We start from the raw sequence: 17,238 nt of genomic DNA on the forward strand, positions 1-17,238 counted from the left end.
TTATGAAGCACATTTGTCATATTTGGGTGTGTTGGTTCAACCAATTTTTGGGTAACCTGAAAATTGCCTACTTCAAGTGGAGCCAGAGTGGTGAAAGTCTCTTCTTGTTCAGGCTATACACAGCTCTTCCCTAAGGCCTTATGATTCGGTAGGTTGGTAGCAGATCTGGATACTGTATGGAGATTCTTACAAGTTCCAATGAAAGAATCACAAAAGAAGTAATTATAGTGTTTTAAGTTATGCCCTCTTTGGCATGACTTCTCCACCTGAAACTTGTGGAGATTGAACCACAGATCATGAGGCTCTTGGTGCCCTGGGACCAGAGCTGCCCACCATGAACTGGGTGGTGGTCTGCCTGGGGCATGTCCTTGGGGAACCACCAGTGTCAGTATCTTTAGATCTTTTATCTTAGGCCAACTGGAGTCGCTGCAGAAGTTTCTTCAGATTTGCTACTCAGAGAGTATAGACCTGGGTGGGAGCATTTTGGGAAGAAGGTTGGGAGTCTCAAGTTCAGTGGGTGAATTTTCATTTATCCTTGTCCCATCCCATCCTCCATATTCAGCATATTACCTGTCCTCAACTGGTGTCCTTCAGAGACCCCTCTATTTTATCCTTCCCCGAGGTGACTACTCCAGTCTCCTGAAGAGGTAAAAGAAGAGTAGTCACCTGATTGTAGAGTAGTGCAGAGATGCCTCTTCAACAGTTCTGTCATCAATATTCTACTTTTAGCATCACTTTCACTCCCCATTTTCAGGGGTACCCCAGGCAACCAATTTGTTTTTCGGGATTCTGCAAGGGAAATTAGGTTGCTTTCTGGCTTTCCCCACCGTCTGCTCAGCCTGTTCAGGACTCATAAATCTGTCGCCACTCATCCATCTGTTTTCCAGTTGCCAAAATTTTGTTGTTGTTTTTCTCTTCTTCCATTTGATTTGTCCCTGCGGGTTTATGCCTTTGGTTTTAAATCTCTTTTTCTGCAATTATGATGGGATTTTATGAGGGAGTAGAGCTAAATGCATAAGTTCCATCTGCTCTTTTAACTAGAATTTAAGAGCATAAAACAAAGATAGGGAGGAAGGAAGGCCAGAAGATGAGACCCTTGTTTTGTGAAGGGGTGTAGTTTTCCAGGGAACGGAGATGTAGACTGAGAGTCTCAAAGAAGAGGGCGCCTGTGGGATGAGGGTTGTGGCCACAGTCCTTGTGAGGGCTCACGTTGTTGAGTACTTTCTCTTTAAGAGAGCTCAAGTTAAGTACAGTTTGAATTCTGAATTTCCCTGACTCGCCCATAAAAATTAGCATAAAACTGTGCAGTCTGGTTTATTAATTTTGGGGGGCTTAAAGAAAGCAAGATGAATATGGTTTTGTTATTCTCCATTGTAATGTATAGCTTGATGAATTGTCTGCATTTATTTTTAATGTGTAATAGAAGAAATATAGCTGGTACATTAAATATGAAACTTCAAGGATGTTATCGCTTGGGATGAGAGTAATATAAGCTGGTAAGACATGATAACTTACCTTACAAGGACTCGATGACTTACAGGCTCTTTGTCCACACATTCAGTGATTGTAATTTCGGTTCTCTCAGAAGCAGATTCTGAGACAACTACTGGAGTGCAAGTAGTTTATTTGGGAAACACAGGAAATACCAACAGGGAAGTGGGAGAAATGAGAAAGGAAAAGGAAGATAGCCAGTAAAGGGTACATTAGTAAGTTAGTTACCACTATAGGTGACTAGAGCTTAATCTCAGTGAAACTCTGGAAAATTTTGCAAAATACAACCCCCCAAATTATGCCATACAGTGATGAGCACACTGGGCATGCTCATACCAACCAATGACTCTTATTGGTTGAGGGCTGTTGGTGGGGGTGGGGGAGGGAGTGGTCAGTGTTAATTCCTCGACATTTGGGGCAGCTCAGCTTCAGGCACAGAGATGCAGATACTGGCAGCTGGAGCCACTGGGAGGTCTGAAGTATATGCACAGGACACAAAACGCACTGGCTTCTGTAACTAAATTTTCCATCATAAATGCTCAGAAGCATGTATGGACTTCTTCTGCATTGTTCTCAGCATTGGTCTTCTGGAAGATGACAATCATTTGTTATGGAAAATAGGTACAAAGATATATAACTGTAAATTGGAATTGGGCCTTACTCTGTCATTACTGATAATGTTAATTTCCTTTTAACCCTATCATGAAGCAATGGTGAAAATGGTGTTTCTAAAAGATGAGGCTGAGAATTGTAATGGAAATGCAAACAGTAGTGGTGATTTGAATAAAATTTATTGATAATCTACAGGGAGAAGTGGGCAGGAAGGTTTAAGATGAATACTTAACAAAGCTGTTAAAATTGTTAGTCATATAAGAGTGGGTCACTGAATTCTCTCTTTTTCTCAGTTCTGTGAAGAGATGGGCAATGATTTCTAGCAGCTTCTGTTTTATTCACAAGCTCATCGGTTTTCTCCTCGAGAATTCTCATCTGTCTCTTCAAGATGCTAAAATAACTTCATCTTTCTGGTTCACATACACTTTGTGAGAGCATTTGCATAACTGGCACTGACCCAAATATATTGGTCACTTTAACAATCTAAATTCAGTTGTGCAAGGCAAGTTATTGGAAAATGTTATTGATCACTCTAGAACGCTTATCATATCAGCTAAACTTTAGAATAATTTAATTTAGTAAAAAGAAGAGTTGAAATTGGAGCATTAAAGTTTATGCTAACTGGAGGAAAAGTGACATATTTAGAATATTCTATTCCAATTCATAAATATGGCATATGTCACTATTCTCTCCATTTATACCAACAACTTTTGTAGTTTTATTTATAATTTCCTGCATAATTCTTGTTTATTCTAAGCTATGTTATATTTTTCCAACATTGTATTATGAAAATATTTAAACATACAGAAAAATTTAAAGAATTTTACAGTGAGAATCCATATACCACTACCTAAACTCTACCATTAATATTTCACTATATCTTATGCTGTTTTTTTGTTGAGTAGCAGATAGGAACACAGACTGCCTGGATTCCCCACTTGCAAGCTGTATGATCTTGGGCAATTTATTTGAAGTCTCAAAACTTCAGTTTTCTTATCTGTAAAGTGGGAATAATAGTAGTACTTACCCAAGGGGTTGTTATGATAACTAAATCAGTTGAAATATGTAATGCACTTAGAGCAAAGCTTTATACTCTGGAAATACTATATGCTAGTGTATTAGTTGGCTTGGGTTGCTATAACAAAATATCATAAACTGGGTAGCTTAAACACCAGAAATTTTTTCATAGTTCTGGAGGCTTGATGTCCCAGATTAACGCCCAGCAGGGTTAGTTTCTGTCAAGAGCTCTCTTCCTGGTTTGCAAACAGAAGTCTTCTCCCTAAGTCTGCAGGTGACCTTTCCTGCAGTGCTCAGAGGGGAAAAGGAGAGAAAGAGTGTTGTCTGTTATCTCATCTTATAGGGAGACTAATCCTAACAGATCTGGGCCCAGCCTTATGACCTTATGTAACCTTAATTACTTTCATAAAGGCTCTATCTCCAAACACAGTCATGTTGGGGGTTAGGGATTCAAGATAAATTTGGGGGGAACACGAACATTCAGTTCATAACAGCTAACAACTACTAGAGTTTTATTATATTTTGTAAATTGTCATTTTTGTAAGGTATTGAAAAAATGTATGTGAAATGATGTCCTCCTATTCTGTTGAGGGGAGAAAACCCAGCCAATAAAGTAGCATTACAATATAATCACTTTTGTAGAAAATACCTAAAAATGCATGGAAAAACATAAATGGTGTGTGTGTGCAGGAAAGGCTGTGCACCAAATGTTAACAACGGTTACCTCTGCTTGGTGAGATCATAGGTAATAATTATTTTCTTGTTTTGGTGTATGTTCTGGCGTTTCAGAAATATAAGGAAAGCAAGGTGAGAACTTTTACTGTCAATACCAGAATAGAAAGCTAACTGACCGTGGTTTTCTTTTAATAAAACACTGGAATCCATTCATTTTCGGTCTTTTTCCACGTACCTACTGTTCAGTGAAAGGGGTATGGATTCTTTTATAGCAGTGTTGTTTCAACAAGGAAGCGATGCGGGTGGCTCCCTTTTGTCAAGGGATTCAAACGTCCACTCACATCCCGGCCGCAGAGAGACGGTTCTCTTCTGTAGCCTCTGGTGCGCTAGAACACTGGCTCCTCCTCCTCCAGCAGGAGCTGTCCCGCCTCACACCTCATTGGGATCCATGGTGCGCCCACGTGCAGGGGCGGGCGGCCGGGCCAGCAGCCCACAGGGCGCGCGCGAGTGGGGGAGGTGCCCGCGGGGCACGCCGGGAGCGACGCTCGAGGCCGCCGCGCAGGCGCGCTGGGCTCGGGGGTCACCCTCCGCGGCGCTCGCTACTTGGGAGCCGCGGCTCGCTGCGCGGGGACCGGCCGGCCGCAGCGGGCGTGCGGGGACGTGCGGTCCTGGCAGATGAGAGAGTGAGCCGGGGCTGGCCCGGGGTTGGGGAGGGGGATGAGCCGGGAAGCGCCACCTCCGCCCCGCGCCGCCCGCGGTCGCCCGGTTGTGCGTGGTGCGCCGGCTCCGGGGTTGGACTCAGACAATAGCTGCGAGGGCAGGGCCGCGCGGGCGCAGCCGGAGAGCAAGCTTTAGCCTCGCGGGTGAGGAGGGAGGTGGGATTCCAAATCCCGGAGTGCTTTAGACGTAATTTCTACCTAAGACAAAGAGTTGGGTGTGCTTGTCTCTTTGTGCTTCGTGACACCTGCACGGTGTTTTGGGCCGTGTGAGCTGTTGTATAGCCACCGTCTCCAGGTATCTTTTGTAAAAACTTTACAATGATTTGTGCAAGTGCAGGAATTCTGACCGTGTGACAACGCCTTCTAGATGCTTTCCTGTTTTCTGCCCAGCCTGCGGGAGACTGTAGAGGCGGCTACGCAGAATAAACACCTGGTGCCTCCAGCTGCCTCCAGCTGCCGGCTGAGGAGACAGATGGAGCTCAGGATGGGAGATGTGTCTTGAGAGCCGATGGCAAAAGTTCAGACCCCAGATTTTACCACTGTATGTTCCCGGGTTCCCAGGAATGAGGACACTGAGGAGCAGGAGTCGGTGATTAGAGGAGACCGGGACGACTAGGAAGCCTCCCCTCAGAGGTTGCAGCGGTTTCCTCATCAGAAGTGGAGAAGCCCTGTCTGGACTCTGTCTAGTGGGCTGAAACAGCGAGTCCCTCAGAAAGGAGTTCGAGAATCGTCATGCCGCGACAGCTCCCGATCACCGTGCCCACCGAAGCCAGCACCTGGGTGAAATTGCACCATCCAGGGCAGGCCAAGAAGGGGGCGCCCCTGTGGGAGGATGTGACTAAAATGTTTGAAGGAGAAGGTGAGAATAGACTGATGGGTGGGAGGGAAGAACAGCAGGCTCCTCAAGTGTGAAAAGGAATTTAGACACTTAAGTGGAAGCATCTCTTGTGGAAACAGTTGAGTGAAAGGTCTCTGGAGTTCTTGATTATGTTTCCTGGTCAGGGGTTTTCCTGGTGGTCAGTTCAGTATAAAACCAATATTTTAGTGTCATGGCTGTGTATGTTATTTGTTTTCATCTTCCCCATGGGTGCGTGGGGCAGGAAGGACTTGCCTGACTTAACCTTATTTTAAAGGTGAGGAAATGTAAATAAAAATGGAAAACTGTCCAGGGTCACACAGGTACTTGAAGGCTAGATCAGAAGTAGAAGGCAGCAGGGCAAGTATCAGGTAAACCTGAAATATCTTGGGCAGGAAAGCAAGGAAGAGCTTAAAGACTAACAGACGTGTCAAAAAGATGCCAGAGTCAGGTTCAAGGCTCCCACTGGACAGATTTGGGACAGTATAAGTGTCCAAATTGTAACACCTTGAATAGGTAAAATTCACATGTTCACAAAGACCCTGAAAATAAAGAATGGAGGGGATCTTTTTTGCAAACATTGGAGGTGATTAATACACTGATTGCTTACTTTGAAAATTCCTTATTATGGGAATGAATGATGCATTTACCTTGCTTTTGAGTTGGTGAGGAAAAGCTCTTTACAGAAAATACCTGCCAATAATAAATGTAGAAGGAATGGTAGAATATTTTACTATAAGTGAAATAATTGAAAGGTTAATGGGAACAATTATTCCCATGGTATCAAAGTATTGCTCCCAAAGATTACTTGCTAAATGCCAAGGAAAGAACATACTTTTCCACTGGTGGTCTAGTGGTCACTATCTTAACCAAATATCCCAATAATGGAATAACCAGACATTTCATACTTTCTGGATAATGTAATGTAAGGCACATGGTATCACCCATGAGCTATCCTACCAAAAATGTTTAAAGACCTAGCATCTGGAATACAGAAAATATAGATGATGGAGAAATAAGGTAAACCCCCACCATGAGAATACAGACTGTTCCAGTTTCTTAAAAAGCCAGTGTCATTAAAAAATGGGAAGTACCATTCTAGAATAAAAGATACTAAAGATAACTTCCACTGTGTGAATCTTAACTCCTGGTTGAGCAAAATATCCAAAATAAAAGACAGTTTGGGAGTAGTTGATGAAATCTGAATGTGAACTGAGTATTTAGATGATACTATGGAATTATTCTTAATTTTCTTAGATGTGATAAATGCCATTGTGGTTATGTAGAAGACCCTTATTTGAAGTATTTAGGGATGAGTATCATAATGTCCGCAACTTTGAAAAGGTTCAGAAAAATATATTGGTGAAGCAAATATAGCAAATGTTAACGATTATTGAATCTGAGTGTTGAATGTGTGGATGTTCAATATTCATGATACAAAGTTGGAATAAAATACAAGGACAGTAATTCATGTGACTTAATCCCTAGTTCACATTTTTAATACCTCAAAGTCAGCCAGTATTTCTTGAATTCTAGCAACCTGACAGGGTGTTACGCTTAGCACTTTAGCAGACAGACAAAAAAAAAAGAACAAGATACAGTTTCTACGTATATGCTCATACTAATACTCAATTGAGTGAGATAATTATACACATAAATATAATAGCAGGCAGCCTGAGGTGGATACCAGCATATATATAAAAACCAAGCTTTTGGAGAGCACAGGGGGGAAGATTTCTTCTCATTAAATGTGTTTGAGAAAACCTCACTTGAACTGGGCCTGAGGAATATCTGTTTTTCACCAAGTAGGATTTGGGGGAGAGTACTGAGGTGGGTGCTATCCAGGTATGCTCAAAGAATAGCGAGTAGGATTGTGTAGGTAGGTGTGTCTAGTGGATGAAGGATAGTGTTTAGAGGGAGATAATACTTGGAGAAGAAGCTTTGGACTGGTTGTGGAGGATCTTGAGATCCATGGTGAAGTGTTTGGATTTTTCTTTCTTGTCAGTAGGGACCCTTTGAGGATTTTTGAACAAAGGATTGGCCTGATCTGTGTTTTTGGATCAGCACTGACCACTGGGAAATATTAATTTCCAAAGCAACATGCTGTAGGTCCTTCTCATTGAGGAGGCTTTAGGCAGCTGTTGAGTTGCTCTATATGTCCCTGTTTGTGAATGTACCGAGGGAGGAGCCACATTCAGTGGGTCTGCAGGCAGTTTTTCTATTTGGGGAATTTTCTGTTTGGGAGATACAAACCTCATGGCTCCTTTCCTTCCCCAGCTCTGCCATCTCAGGATGCTGATGTGACCCAGGGAGAAGGTTTAGAGGATGAAGTAACCTCTGGGCATCCAACAGTAGAATCGCAGGTGAGTTAGAGTTTCTTGTCACTTTTCTTCACATTGTTTCTCAGATTTTAACAGCCCTGGACTTTGATTTTCTTTAGCTTCACTTCTTAGAGTGGTTTTTCGTAGCCTGTTCTTCCTTAGGAAACTAGGCCACATCAGTTAATTTCACCAGTAATTTCCCCACTCCTCAGCAAACCTCTTGTGCTGGTGTGTGTGTGTGTGTGTGTGTGTGTGTGTGTGTGTGTGTGTGTGTGTGTGTGTGAGAGAGAGAGAGAGAGAGAAGAGAGAGAGAATGAGAATGAGAATGTAATGTACTCCTTGCCTTTAAAACTCACAGATGATATCTGGAAGAAAGATAAACGTTGTAAAACATTTCAAGCAACATTTTAAAATCAAGAGAATCAGGTTCTGATATTCTTGGAAATGTGTACACTTCATTCATGACCTTTAAGAGAGAATTTTGGTCAAGTCTTGGAGCAAAACTATAGGTGAAAAGTGCAGTGAGTAAAGAAGATACTGGCAGGTCGTAAAGGGCATAAACTAAAGAGGCTGAGCAGAAAAGGAGGGAAAACGTCTAAGAGCAGTTTAATAGGGTGCTGTAAATCATAAGTGAACTAATCAGAAAACAGATGGCACTGGCAGTATCAAAGCTCTGCACTACCAAACCCCAGAGGCATAGGGAAACTCAAGAGAATTATGGAGTAGTCGGAGAAATAGAAGGAGATATTAGAGAACAGCAGAGTTTTGAAGTGGAGTAATCATGGCTTCCAAAAATCACAGGGTACAGGGTTTAACCCTATGTCTTTAACATCACTCACATTCAGTTTTCTCATTGATTAAATATGGATGTTAACACCAGCCTAATAGGCTTGAATTGTATTCCAGAATTATTATAATACCTAAAAAGCATTAAAATTGTCTTGATACTTAGGGAATTTGTTATCTTAGCCTTCCAGCTGCTGAATTCTCTTTGGGAGTATTTTTTTTTAATAACTATCAAATGATTATTTAATTCATATAAGTCATACTTAACAGGTTCTTGTACTTCACAACACAGAGTATCTGTCCCAGTCAAAAGGTCTACCTTACCAGGTAGAATTCATGCTCCCTTGTGCTGTTTTCAAATACTTTTCCTATTGACAGAATACCCAGCAAAGGGTATTTTACCCATGCTAAAATGTTCTCATTTGAATCAGTTCTTTCAGCTCAACAAAGGTCCCTGTCTTCTTTTGTGGCCTTAGCTCCTTTTGAACTCTCCCCTTTCCCAAATGCTCCTGAACTTTATTTTCCTTAATGTAAATTACTGTACACCATTCTGTGACCTTCTTTAATATTTCATGAGTTTTTTCCCTTCAGCCAAATTGTGTTGCAAAGGCAACTTACATGCTCTATGTGTTTGTTTATAACCTCCAGCAGAGAATCAACTAACAATTAGCAAGAGGATATCTAGGAAAACTTGACTAGAATCTCTTAGCATCTAGACAAGGTCAGAACAACTTCCCAAACTCTGGCTTAAAAGGAACATATTTGATGTTCTAGGAACTGTTAACCTTCAAGGACATATCTGTGGACTTCACCCAGGAGGAGTGGGGGCAGCTGGCCCCTGCTCATCAGAATCTGTACCGGGAGGTGATGCTGGAGAACTATGGGAACCTGGTCTCAGTGGGTAAGGATGGGTTCCTTTGTAAACAGAACCTGCCTGTTGAAAGAAAATATTTATTTCTTAAAAAAATAAAGGCTTTGGGTTCGGTGTTAGAGGTTTCTAATTCCTTCTGAACACTAAAGTCAGAATTGTTGTGGTCTTTTCTGCCCTGGTCTTTCTGCTGTATCCTTCAGAAGGCTTGAATACCAAAGGACTATTTTAAAATTCTTGGGATGGCTCTTTGACCCCAGCACATAGTCTTTTCTTCCCCGTGAGCAGGATATCGGCTTTCCAAACCTGGTGTGATTTCCCAGTTGGAGAAAGGAGAAGAACCATGGCTGATAGAGAGAGAGATTTCAGGAGATCCAAGTTCAGGTAAGAGCAAGGCAGATGGAGATTTTGTGATACTGACCAGAGAATTCCCCTCAAAAGCCTTCTCCAGGCCGTGGAGAAGGCTAAAGCCATCTGTATATACACACGGAAAAGCTGATTCTTCCATCTGTCATCCCCTTCCTGCACTCACATCTTCTCATTAGTCTCTCTGGAGTCAGAGGAAAAGAGATGCTTTTCTCATCAGGGTTAACCTTCATCATTTCTTTTGGCCTGACTTTCAGGATTTTCCCTTTTTTCTCCAGTATTCTAAACCTTGCCCCTATCATAATTTCTTTCCCGTGTACATTTAGATGCATGTAGGTCTTTCTTCATTAAACACAGTCCACTTACTCGATTTTCATATCATTTTACAATTGGTTTCACTCTCAGTGATTTAATTTTTAATTTTTTTCTAAATCTTATTCTGTGATCACAGCTTCAATTCTGATTATCTTTTTAACCTGTGTAATTTAACTTTTTGTGCCAGATAATTTATGGCTCTTTGAGAAATCATCACAGAATTACTTCTTAACAGATCAATGGCTTTTAACAGTCTTCTTCAACGTCTGAGAACAGTAATAAATGACAGGTATGTACCAAGCTGGCCTCCCTGTGAGTCCTGCATTAGCCCCATCTTACAAATGAGGAAAAGGGGACTACTTGATGGTGTCATTATTTTAATTCTAATCATTCTGACTTCACAGTTCGTGTTCTTATATAGCACTGTTCATGGCAGCATTAGATTATACAGACCTAGTCATCTTGATATCCTTTCTTTCACCAGCTAGTTTAATAATTTTTGTCTCCTCTCTCTCTCTTACTGTTTTCAGGGCTTCTTATCAATGTATTTTTTAATGCAGATGCATAATTTCTGCCTTAGTTAGGATAGACTAAACTACTGTAAAAAATAGACTCCAAAATTTTGCAACAAATTTTGAGCCATACATGATCTCACATAGAATATGAATTTATTTCTTGCTCATATACTGGTCTGGAGGAATTGTTTAGGTCAGTTGACAGTTCTCCACCTGGCAATTCAGGCACTAGATTTCCTTCCATGTTGTGGCTTCACCTTCTCTTCGAGCCTCCTCATTATCTGCATTTAACCAGCATAGAATAAGAGCACAGAGAAGCTCATTTGGAAGGTTTTTATATGGGCAGCCTAGAGTGATTCACATTGCTTTCACTCACATTAACGTAACAGGTGAGATATTTGTGAATTTGTTCAGTCTAATTCAGGGGAGAGTGGGAAATATAATCTAGTCATATGTCCCAAAATGAGAAGAACAGATTTCAGTGAACAGCTAGTAGCCTCTTGCCACAATCCCTGAGGAGTCTCTGTCTTTTACACTGCTATTCCATTTCTTTACAAACTCCCACAAATGTACTGTGATGGTTTCAACTATCCCTTCTATGCCTGTATTCTCCATATTTTCATCTTTATCTTATACATCCATATGAACTCTATTCCCATGTATCCCTGGCATTTATGACATCTCTGTGTAGAAGCACTGTTGTCACTTCAAACCCAGTACATCCCAAAACAGAAACCATCTTCTGTCCTAAACAAGTTTCTCATCCTAACATCCCCTTGTTATTTCAGTCTCTAGAAATCATGGTATCAGCAAGAATGTTTCATGTTTTCTACTCTCTTTGTTTTTTCCTCATTCCCTATGGTTTCTTCCTTGGTATTACCTATTAGACCCACTTCTGTTCTTCATCTGTGATGATGCAATGCTAAGCCAAGTTCCCATCATTTTATGCCTAAATTTCTAAAATTCCTAGTTGCATTTGTTGATGTCTTATTTTCTTTTTCTGAATCATCTTGAATGTTACTGCCAGATTCGAACACTTAAAATATCACATTTATCTTGTTCTTACACTAAAAAAAAAAAGTTAAGTGACTCCCTATTCCCTCTAATATAATCTAAACATCTCTGCCTGCTTTTTAAGCCCATTCCAAAATTTATCCAGCTGTTACTGAGCACGTTTTATGTGCAGTTACTAAAGTGAGGTTAGAAATCCTGGGGAATAAGATTTTGCTGTGAACAAGAAATTACTGGTGCTTTAAAATTGCAGGGTCCAAAATGGATGGGTAGAAATAGAAAGAGTAATATCAAGGAAACTCTCCCATCCAAAAATGATGTGCCAGGTATACTATGGATGGAATATATAGTCTCCATTTTTAAATAATTTACAGAATAGTTAATATTCTGTCACATATTAATAAACCATTTTCCACCTCTTATGTAAGCAAAAATTGTGACAATTGACCAAATTCAGTGAGTATGCAGGAAAAAGGCACCCACATTCACTGAGGGCATACACAACCACAGCCCAACAGTTCTTTAGTAAATCCAATGAAATACTGACAGGAGTGTACAAGAATTTATGTATAATGGTGTAGATTATGGTATGATTCGTAATAGTGAAAAACTGGAGACAAATTAAATATTGTTTATAGGGAAGAGTCAAATTATGATGTGTTCATACAATGGAAAGCAATGCAGTTGTTAGAAAGAATGAGGTAGGCTGACTGGCTAGCTCATTTGGTTAGAGCACAGCCTTATAACACTAAGGTCATAGGTTTGCATTCCTGTACCAGCCAGCTGCAAAGAGAAGGAATGAGATAAATCTAAATGTGCCAACATAGGAGGCCCATAAAATATAGTTGAGTTAAAAAAAACTAGAAAGATGCCGACCTATAAGTATACCATGATCCCTTTTTTTACAAATATATATTTAAGACCATATATACGCAAATGCATACCTTCACGTATACATTTTGTTGGGAAATGTCTGAGTGGATACATTCCAAAATCCTCAGAGACTGGAAGGAATCTCATCCCAGATCAGGAGAGTCTATCCCTTTTTAGTCAATGCATTGCTATATTATTTAATGTTTTATTTTAATGTTCATTAAGTAAGAGATAAATCCTTTTTTAAAATACTGTTTTTCTTAAACAGAGAAAATTTTGTCACAGAAATATGAGCTTGAGATGATATGGTATTAGGATCCTGTCTTCCTTAATCTTATGTTTTGGTATTTGCCTTTATTCTCTTCTTAGTCCATTTCCTCTTGTAATTCACATGGATGAGCTCCTCCCAATATTTTAGTCACCTCACATACTTTTAACATCTTTTTCCTCTGACCACTTCTTCACTTATTTTCATGTCAGCTCTCTAGGTGGCAATTTGAAGACAGTCCAAGCCTCCTGTACATAGTACATATACAATTAATTATTTTCCCTCCCATTCTCATTGTGCAATTTGCTTTTTTAAAGTAAATTTATTTCTGGATTTATTTCAGCCTTAGAGAGTAAAACAGAAACCAAAGAGTCAAATTTAAAGAATGACTTTTCGTGGGAAGAATTACAGCATGGCCTGATGCTAGAAAGGTCCAAAAGAGGAAACAACTTGTATTCCACATTGGGAAGAGTCTCCAAATGTGATAAATTAGAAAGCCACCAGGAAAACCAAGGAATGGGTATGGAGCAAATTTCCGTGATCTGCAAGAAAATGCTCGCTCCAGAGAGATGCCAAGAATCTAACAGATTTGAGAAGAGAATTAGTGTGAGCTCAAAAGTTATGCCGGGACCAGTAGGTCTTCCAAGAAAAAGAGACTGTAAATATGACACATCTGGAAAGGGAGGCAGATACAACTTAGATTTGATTAATCATTCAAGGAGTTACACAAAAATGAAAACCTTTGAATGTAGTATTTGTGAAAAAATCTTCAAACAGCTCATTCACCTTACTGAACACATGAGAATTCATACTGGAGAGAAACCTTTCAGATGTAAGGAATGTGGAAAAGCCTTTAGTCAAAGTTCATCCCTTATTCGACATCAGAGAATCCATACTGGTGAGAAACCCTATGAATGTAAGGAATGTGGGAAAACCTTCAGACATCCTTCATCCCTTACTCAACATGTTAGAATTCATACTGGGGAGAAGCCCTATGAATGTGGAGTATGTGAGAAAGCCTTCAGCCAGCGCATTGGATTGATCCAGCATCTGAGAACTCATGTTAGAGAAAAACCTTTTATGTGCAAAGACTGTGGAAAAGCATTTTTTCAGATTAGACACCTTAGACAACATGAGATTATTCATTCTGGTGTGAAACCCTATATTTGTAATGTATGCAGTAAAACCTTCAGCCATAGCACATACCTAACTCAACACCAGAGAACTCATACTGGAGAAAGACCATATAAATGTAAGGAATGTGGGAAAGCCTTTAGCCAGAGAATACATCTTTCTATCCATCAGAGAGTCCATACTGGAGTGAAACCTTATGAATGCAGTCATTGCGGGAAAGCCTTTAGGCATGATTCATCCTTTGCTAAACATCAGAGAATTCATACTAGAGAAAAACCTTATGATTGTAATGAATGTGGAAAAGCCTTCAGCTGTAGTTCATCACTTATTAGACACTGCAAAACACATTTAAGAAATACCTTTAGCAATGATATGTGAACTATATTCAACATCAAAGAATCTATATTAGAGCAAAAGCCTCTAAATCAGTGGTTACCTGGCTTTTGGGATTTCAGAAACCAATAATTTTCTAAATGATTTGAGACAATGTTGCCAACTGTTTAGCCATATTAAAAAACAGCCACCTATTAACATTTTTTCAGAAAAGAAATGCATTTTAATATTTAAAAATGTATGAAGGATATAATCATGAAGAACAGCCATTTAAATTGAATTACATTTATGAAAATCCCCCAAATTTGTCTTTGCTTTTCTCATTTTACTATGGGCCAGTCAAAATTTCATGGCAGTCAGTGATCTGTGGATTGGCTTTTGGGAATCACTGCTGTAAATATCCCTTTAGTGAATCAATAAAATATGGTACAACCATTTACTACATTGCTTTATATGGCTAGAAAAGATATGAAAGTACTCCAAAAAGTTCATGAAAAAATAGAATGAAAAGATAATGTGAATCTTTTTGAAGACCTCTTGTATAAGTAAAAATGTTGGTTGGCTCACTTCTAGAGGAAATGATGTTAAAAGGAGTTTTCTAGAATTAATAGATAACCTACTATATATGTGATATTTATATTTTATGGTTTTCTATAGAGCAAGAATTAGCGAAGTTTTTCTGTAAAGGTCAAATAGTTAATATGTTAGGTGTTGTGGGCCATGTGGTCTCTGCCACACTATTCCACTCTGCCATTTTAGTACAAAGGCAGCCAGAGACAATACATAAACTGGGCTAGAGTATCTGAACCTTGGCACTGTTTGTATTTTGGGCTGGATAACACTTTGCTGTAGACAGCTGTCTTGTACATTGTAGGATATTTAGCAGCATCCTTGGCCCCTACCTACAAGATGCCAGTATTAGTAGCTACCCACTCCCCCTAACTGTGAAAACCGAAATGTCTCCAGATATTGCTGGGTTTCCATTGGAGGGTAAAATTGTCCCTCTTTGATAACCACTGATATAAGTGAATGAGTGTTATAGTGTTTTAATAAACTTCATTTGAAAAGCTGGTATGGGGGTTGCATTTGGCCCAAGGGCTATAGATTTCTACCCCTGCTATCGAGTATGTAAAATGATTAGTAACAGAAACAGACAATCATTTAATGTCAGATTATTATATTTGTGTATATGCCATAAATTTTATTTCCTTAGCAACCCTTTTAGTATTTTGTTGCAGTTTTGTTTTTTTGTTTTTTTCTTTAATCAAAATTTTAATGCTGTCTTGGGAGCCTAGGAATTATCTTTGGAGATATGTATGCAGACTTCAGTCCATAGTGTTTTGTTGTTCAAATATTGTACAAAGTACAAATACTTTGGGATTTCTCTCTAAAAGATGAGCTCTCTTTTAAAACATAGCCACAATGCCATTATTGTACCTTTAAAAATTGATCATAATTCTTTTTTTTTTTTTTGTCTTTTTCTTGAGCAGTAAGGGAATTGCAACCCTTGGCTTGGTGTCGCCCGCACCGCGCTCAGCCAGTGAGCGCACCGGCCATTCCTATATAGGATCCGAACCCGCGGCGGGAGTGTCGCTGCGCTCCCAGCGCCACACTCTCCCAAGTGCGCCACAGGACCAGCCCAATCATAATTCTTTAAAACATATTGACGCCTTTTTCACAGTAGATATGCTGAGATTGTTGGCTGCCATTTCAGTTTTTTTTAACTTTTCTTTTGCCAAACATACAGTATAGGATTTGAAAGGGTCTTTCTGTTGAGTGGGAGGGTCTTTAAGATACCTCCCAGAATAACACATCAAGGGGCCCACCAAAGAGAACCAGGGAAAGGTGACTGTATGAGCCATATTGAGGCAAGGAAGTTTAACTTCTTATGTGAGGTAAAACAAATAGTTCAATTGCTTGAGCGTCGTAAGTGTGAACTACCCAAAGTAAAACTGTAAATCCAGAGTATATGCCAATATGCCTGGGTTTTTTTCTGTTATGCCACATTAAAAAACAAAACTGGGGCCAACCCTGTGGCGCACTGGGGAGAGTGTGGCTCTGGGAGTGCAGCAGCGCTCCCACCGTGGGTTCGGATCCTGTATGGGGATGGCCGGTGCGCTCACTGGCTGAGCCCGGTAGTGTGGCCGGTCACAAAAAAGACAAAAAAAAAAAAACCTGGCTTCTTAATGTTTTTTACATTTGTTCTACCATGTTTCTTTTCCTTCTTTTTTTTTTGTTGCTGTCTAGTTGGGGAATCTGAACCTGTGACCTTCGTATTATAAAGTTGCACTCTAAATAACTGTGCTAACTGGCTAGCCCGTCTATCATGTTTCTGTGGTCTTAGATTTCCCAAGAATTTGGGTTTCTTTGATTGCTGCTTTCAGTGAAAGGCTTGTTTATCACTTTATCTACAGTCCCTGCCTCAGTGATCTCATATAGTCTTATGACTTAAGATACCATCCCTCTAACTACAGCCAAATTCACATCTCTGGATCAGACCTCTTTCCTGAGCTCCAGCCTTGTTCCTGCCTTTGGGCCATTGCACCAGTTGTTCAAGATATTCTACACCAATACCTTCTCATCTTTGCTCAAATGTTGCCGTCTCACTGAAGCTTATACTGACCATACTATCTAACATGGTGTGTCCTTCACCTCCCAACTCCAGCACTCCCGTATCCCGTTGACCTGTACTTTCATATTTATTAAGCTTATTGTTTACTGTTATTTCTACCTACTAGAATGTAAGCTCCCTTAGGGCAGGGGTCTTTGTTCAAGGATGTATCACACGTACCTGTAACAGTGCCTGGCACACAGTAGGGACTCAGTAAATATTTGTTCAATTGTTTTGGTTTGAACTGAATTGGACTATATACATGATGACAATAGAAAAATGCAATCCCTATGTTTTCCTACCTAGATTTTATAGATGAGGAAATTTTACATGTATTTTTTATTTCCTTTTTGTTTTCTTTGCAAGTGGACCAAGATTTATTGGCCTCAGTAACTGATCATCATAACTGACGTACTTTAAGATGGATACTTAAAGATAGAAGGGCTTTTTTTTCAGTTAATTTGCTA

At 39.9% G+C, this 17,238-nt stretch overlaps 1 protein-coding gene across 1 annotated transcript; it reads left to right on the forward strand.

The window, feature by feature from the left end:
• The first annotated feature begins 4,402 nt into the window (after window positions 1-4,402).
• On the forward strand, window positions 4,403-14,271 carry ZFP69B (ZFP69 zinc finger protein B). Its single transcript, XM_008585721.1, has 6 exons — window positions 4,403-4,478; window positions 5,076-5,373; window positions 7,648-7,733; window positions 9,252-9,378; window positions 9,634-9,729; window positions 13,037-14,271. The coding sequence occupies exons 2-6, from the start codon at window positions 5,247-5,249 to the stop codon at window positions 14,203-14,205; spliced, it is 1,605 nt and encodes a 534-aa protein (XP_008583943.1). The 5' UTR covers window positions 4,403-4,478; window positions 5,076-5,246; the 3' UTR covers window positions 14,206-14,271.
• Window positions 14,272-17,238: the final 2,967 nt, after the last annotated feature.

Source organism: Galeopterus variegatus, unplaced genomic scaffold (assembly GCF_000696425.1).
Source record: "Galeopterus variegatus unplaced genomic scaffold, G_variegatus-3.0.2 Scaffold3687, whole genome shotgun sequence".
Taxonomy (NCBI): Eukaryota; Metazoa; Chordata; class Mammalia; order Dermoptera; family Cynocephalidae; genus Galeopterus; species Galeopterus variegatus.

Excerpts from the sequence above, each read along its gene's own strand:
- ZFP69B (XM_008585721.1), top strand. The coding sequence starts at position 5,247 with ATGCCGCGACAGCTCCCGATCACCGTGCCCACCGAAGCCAGCACCTGG. Across the intron at positions 5,374-7,647 it reads TAAAATGTTTGAAGGAGAAG|CTCTGCCATCTCAGGATGCT; the intron begins GTGAGAATAGAC and ends TTCCTTCCCCAG. Across the intron at positions 9,730-13,036 it reads TTCAGGAGATCCAAGTTCAG|CCTTAGAGAGTAAAACAGAA; the intron begins GTAAGAGCAAGG and ends GATTTATTTCAG.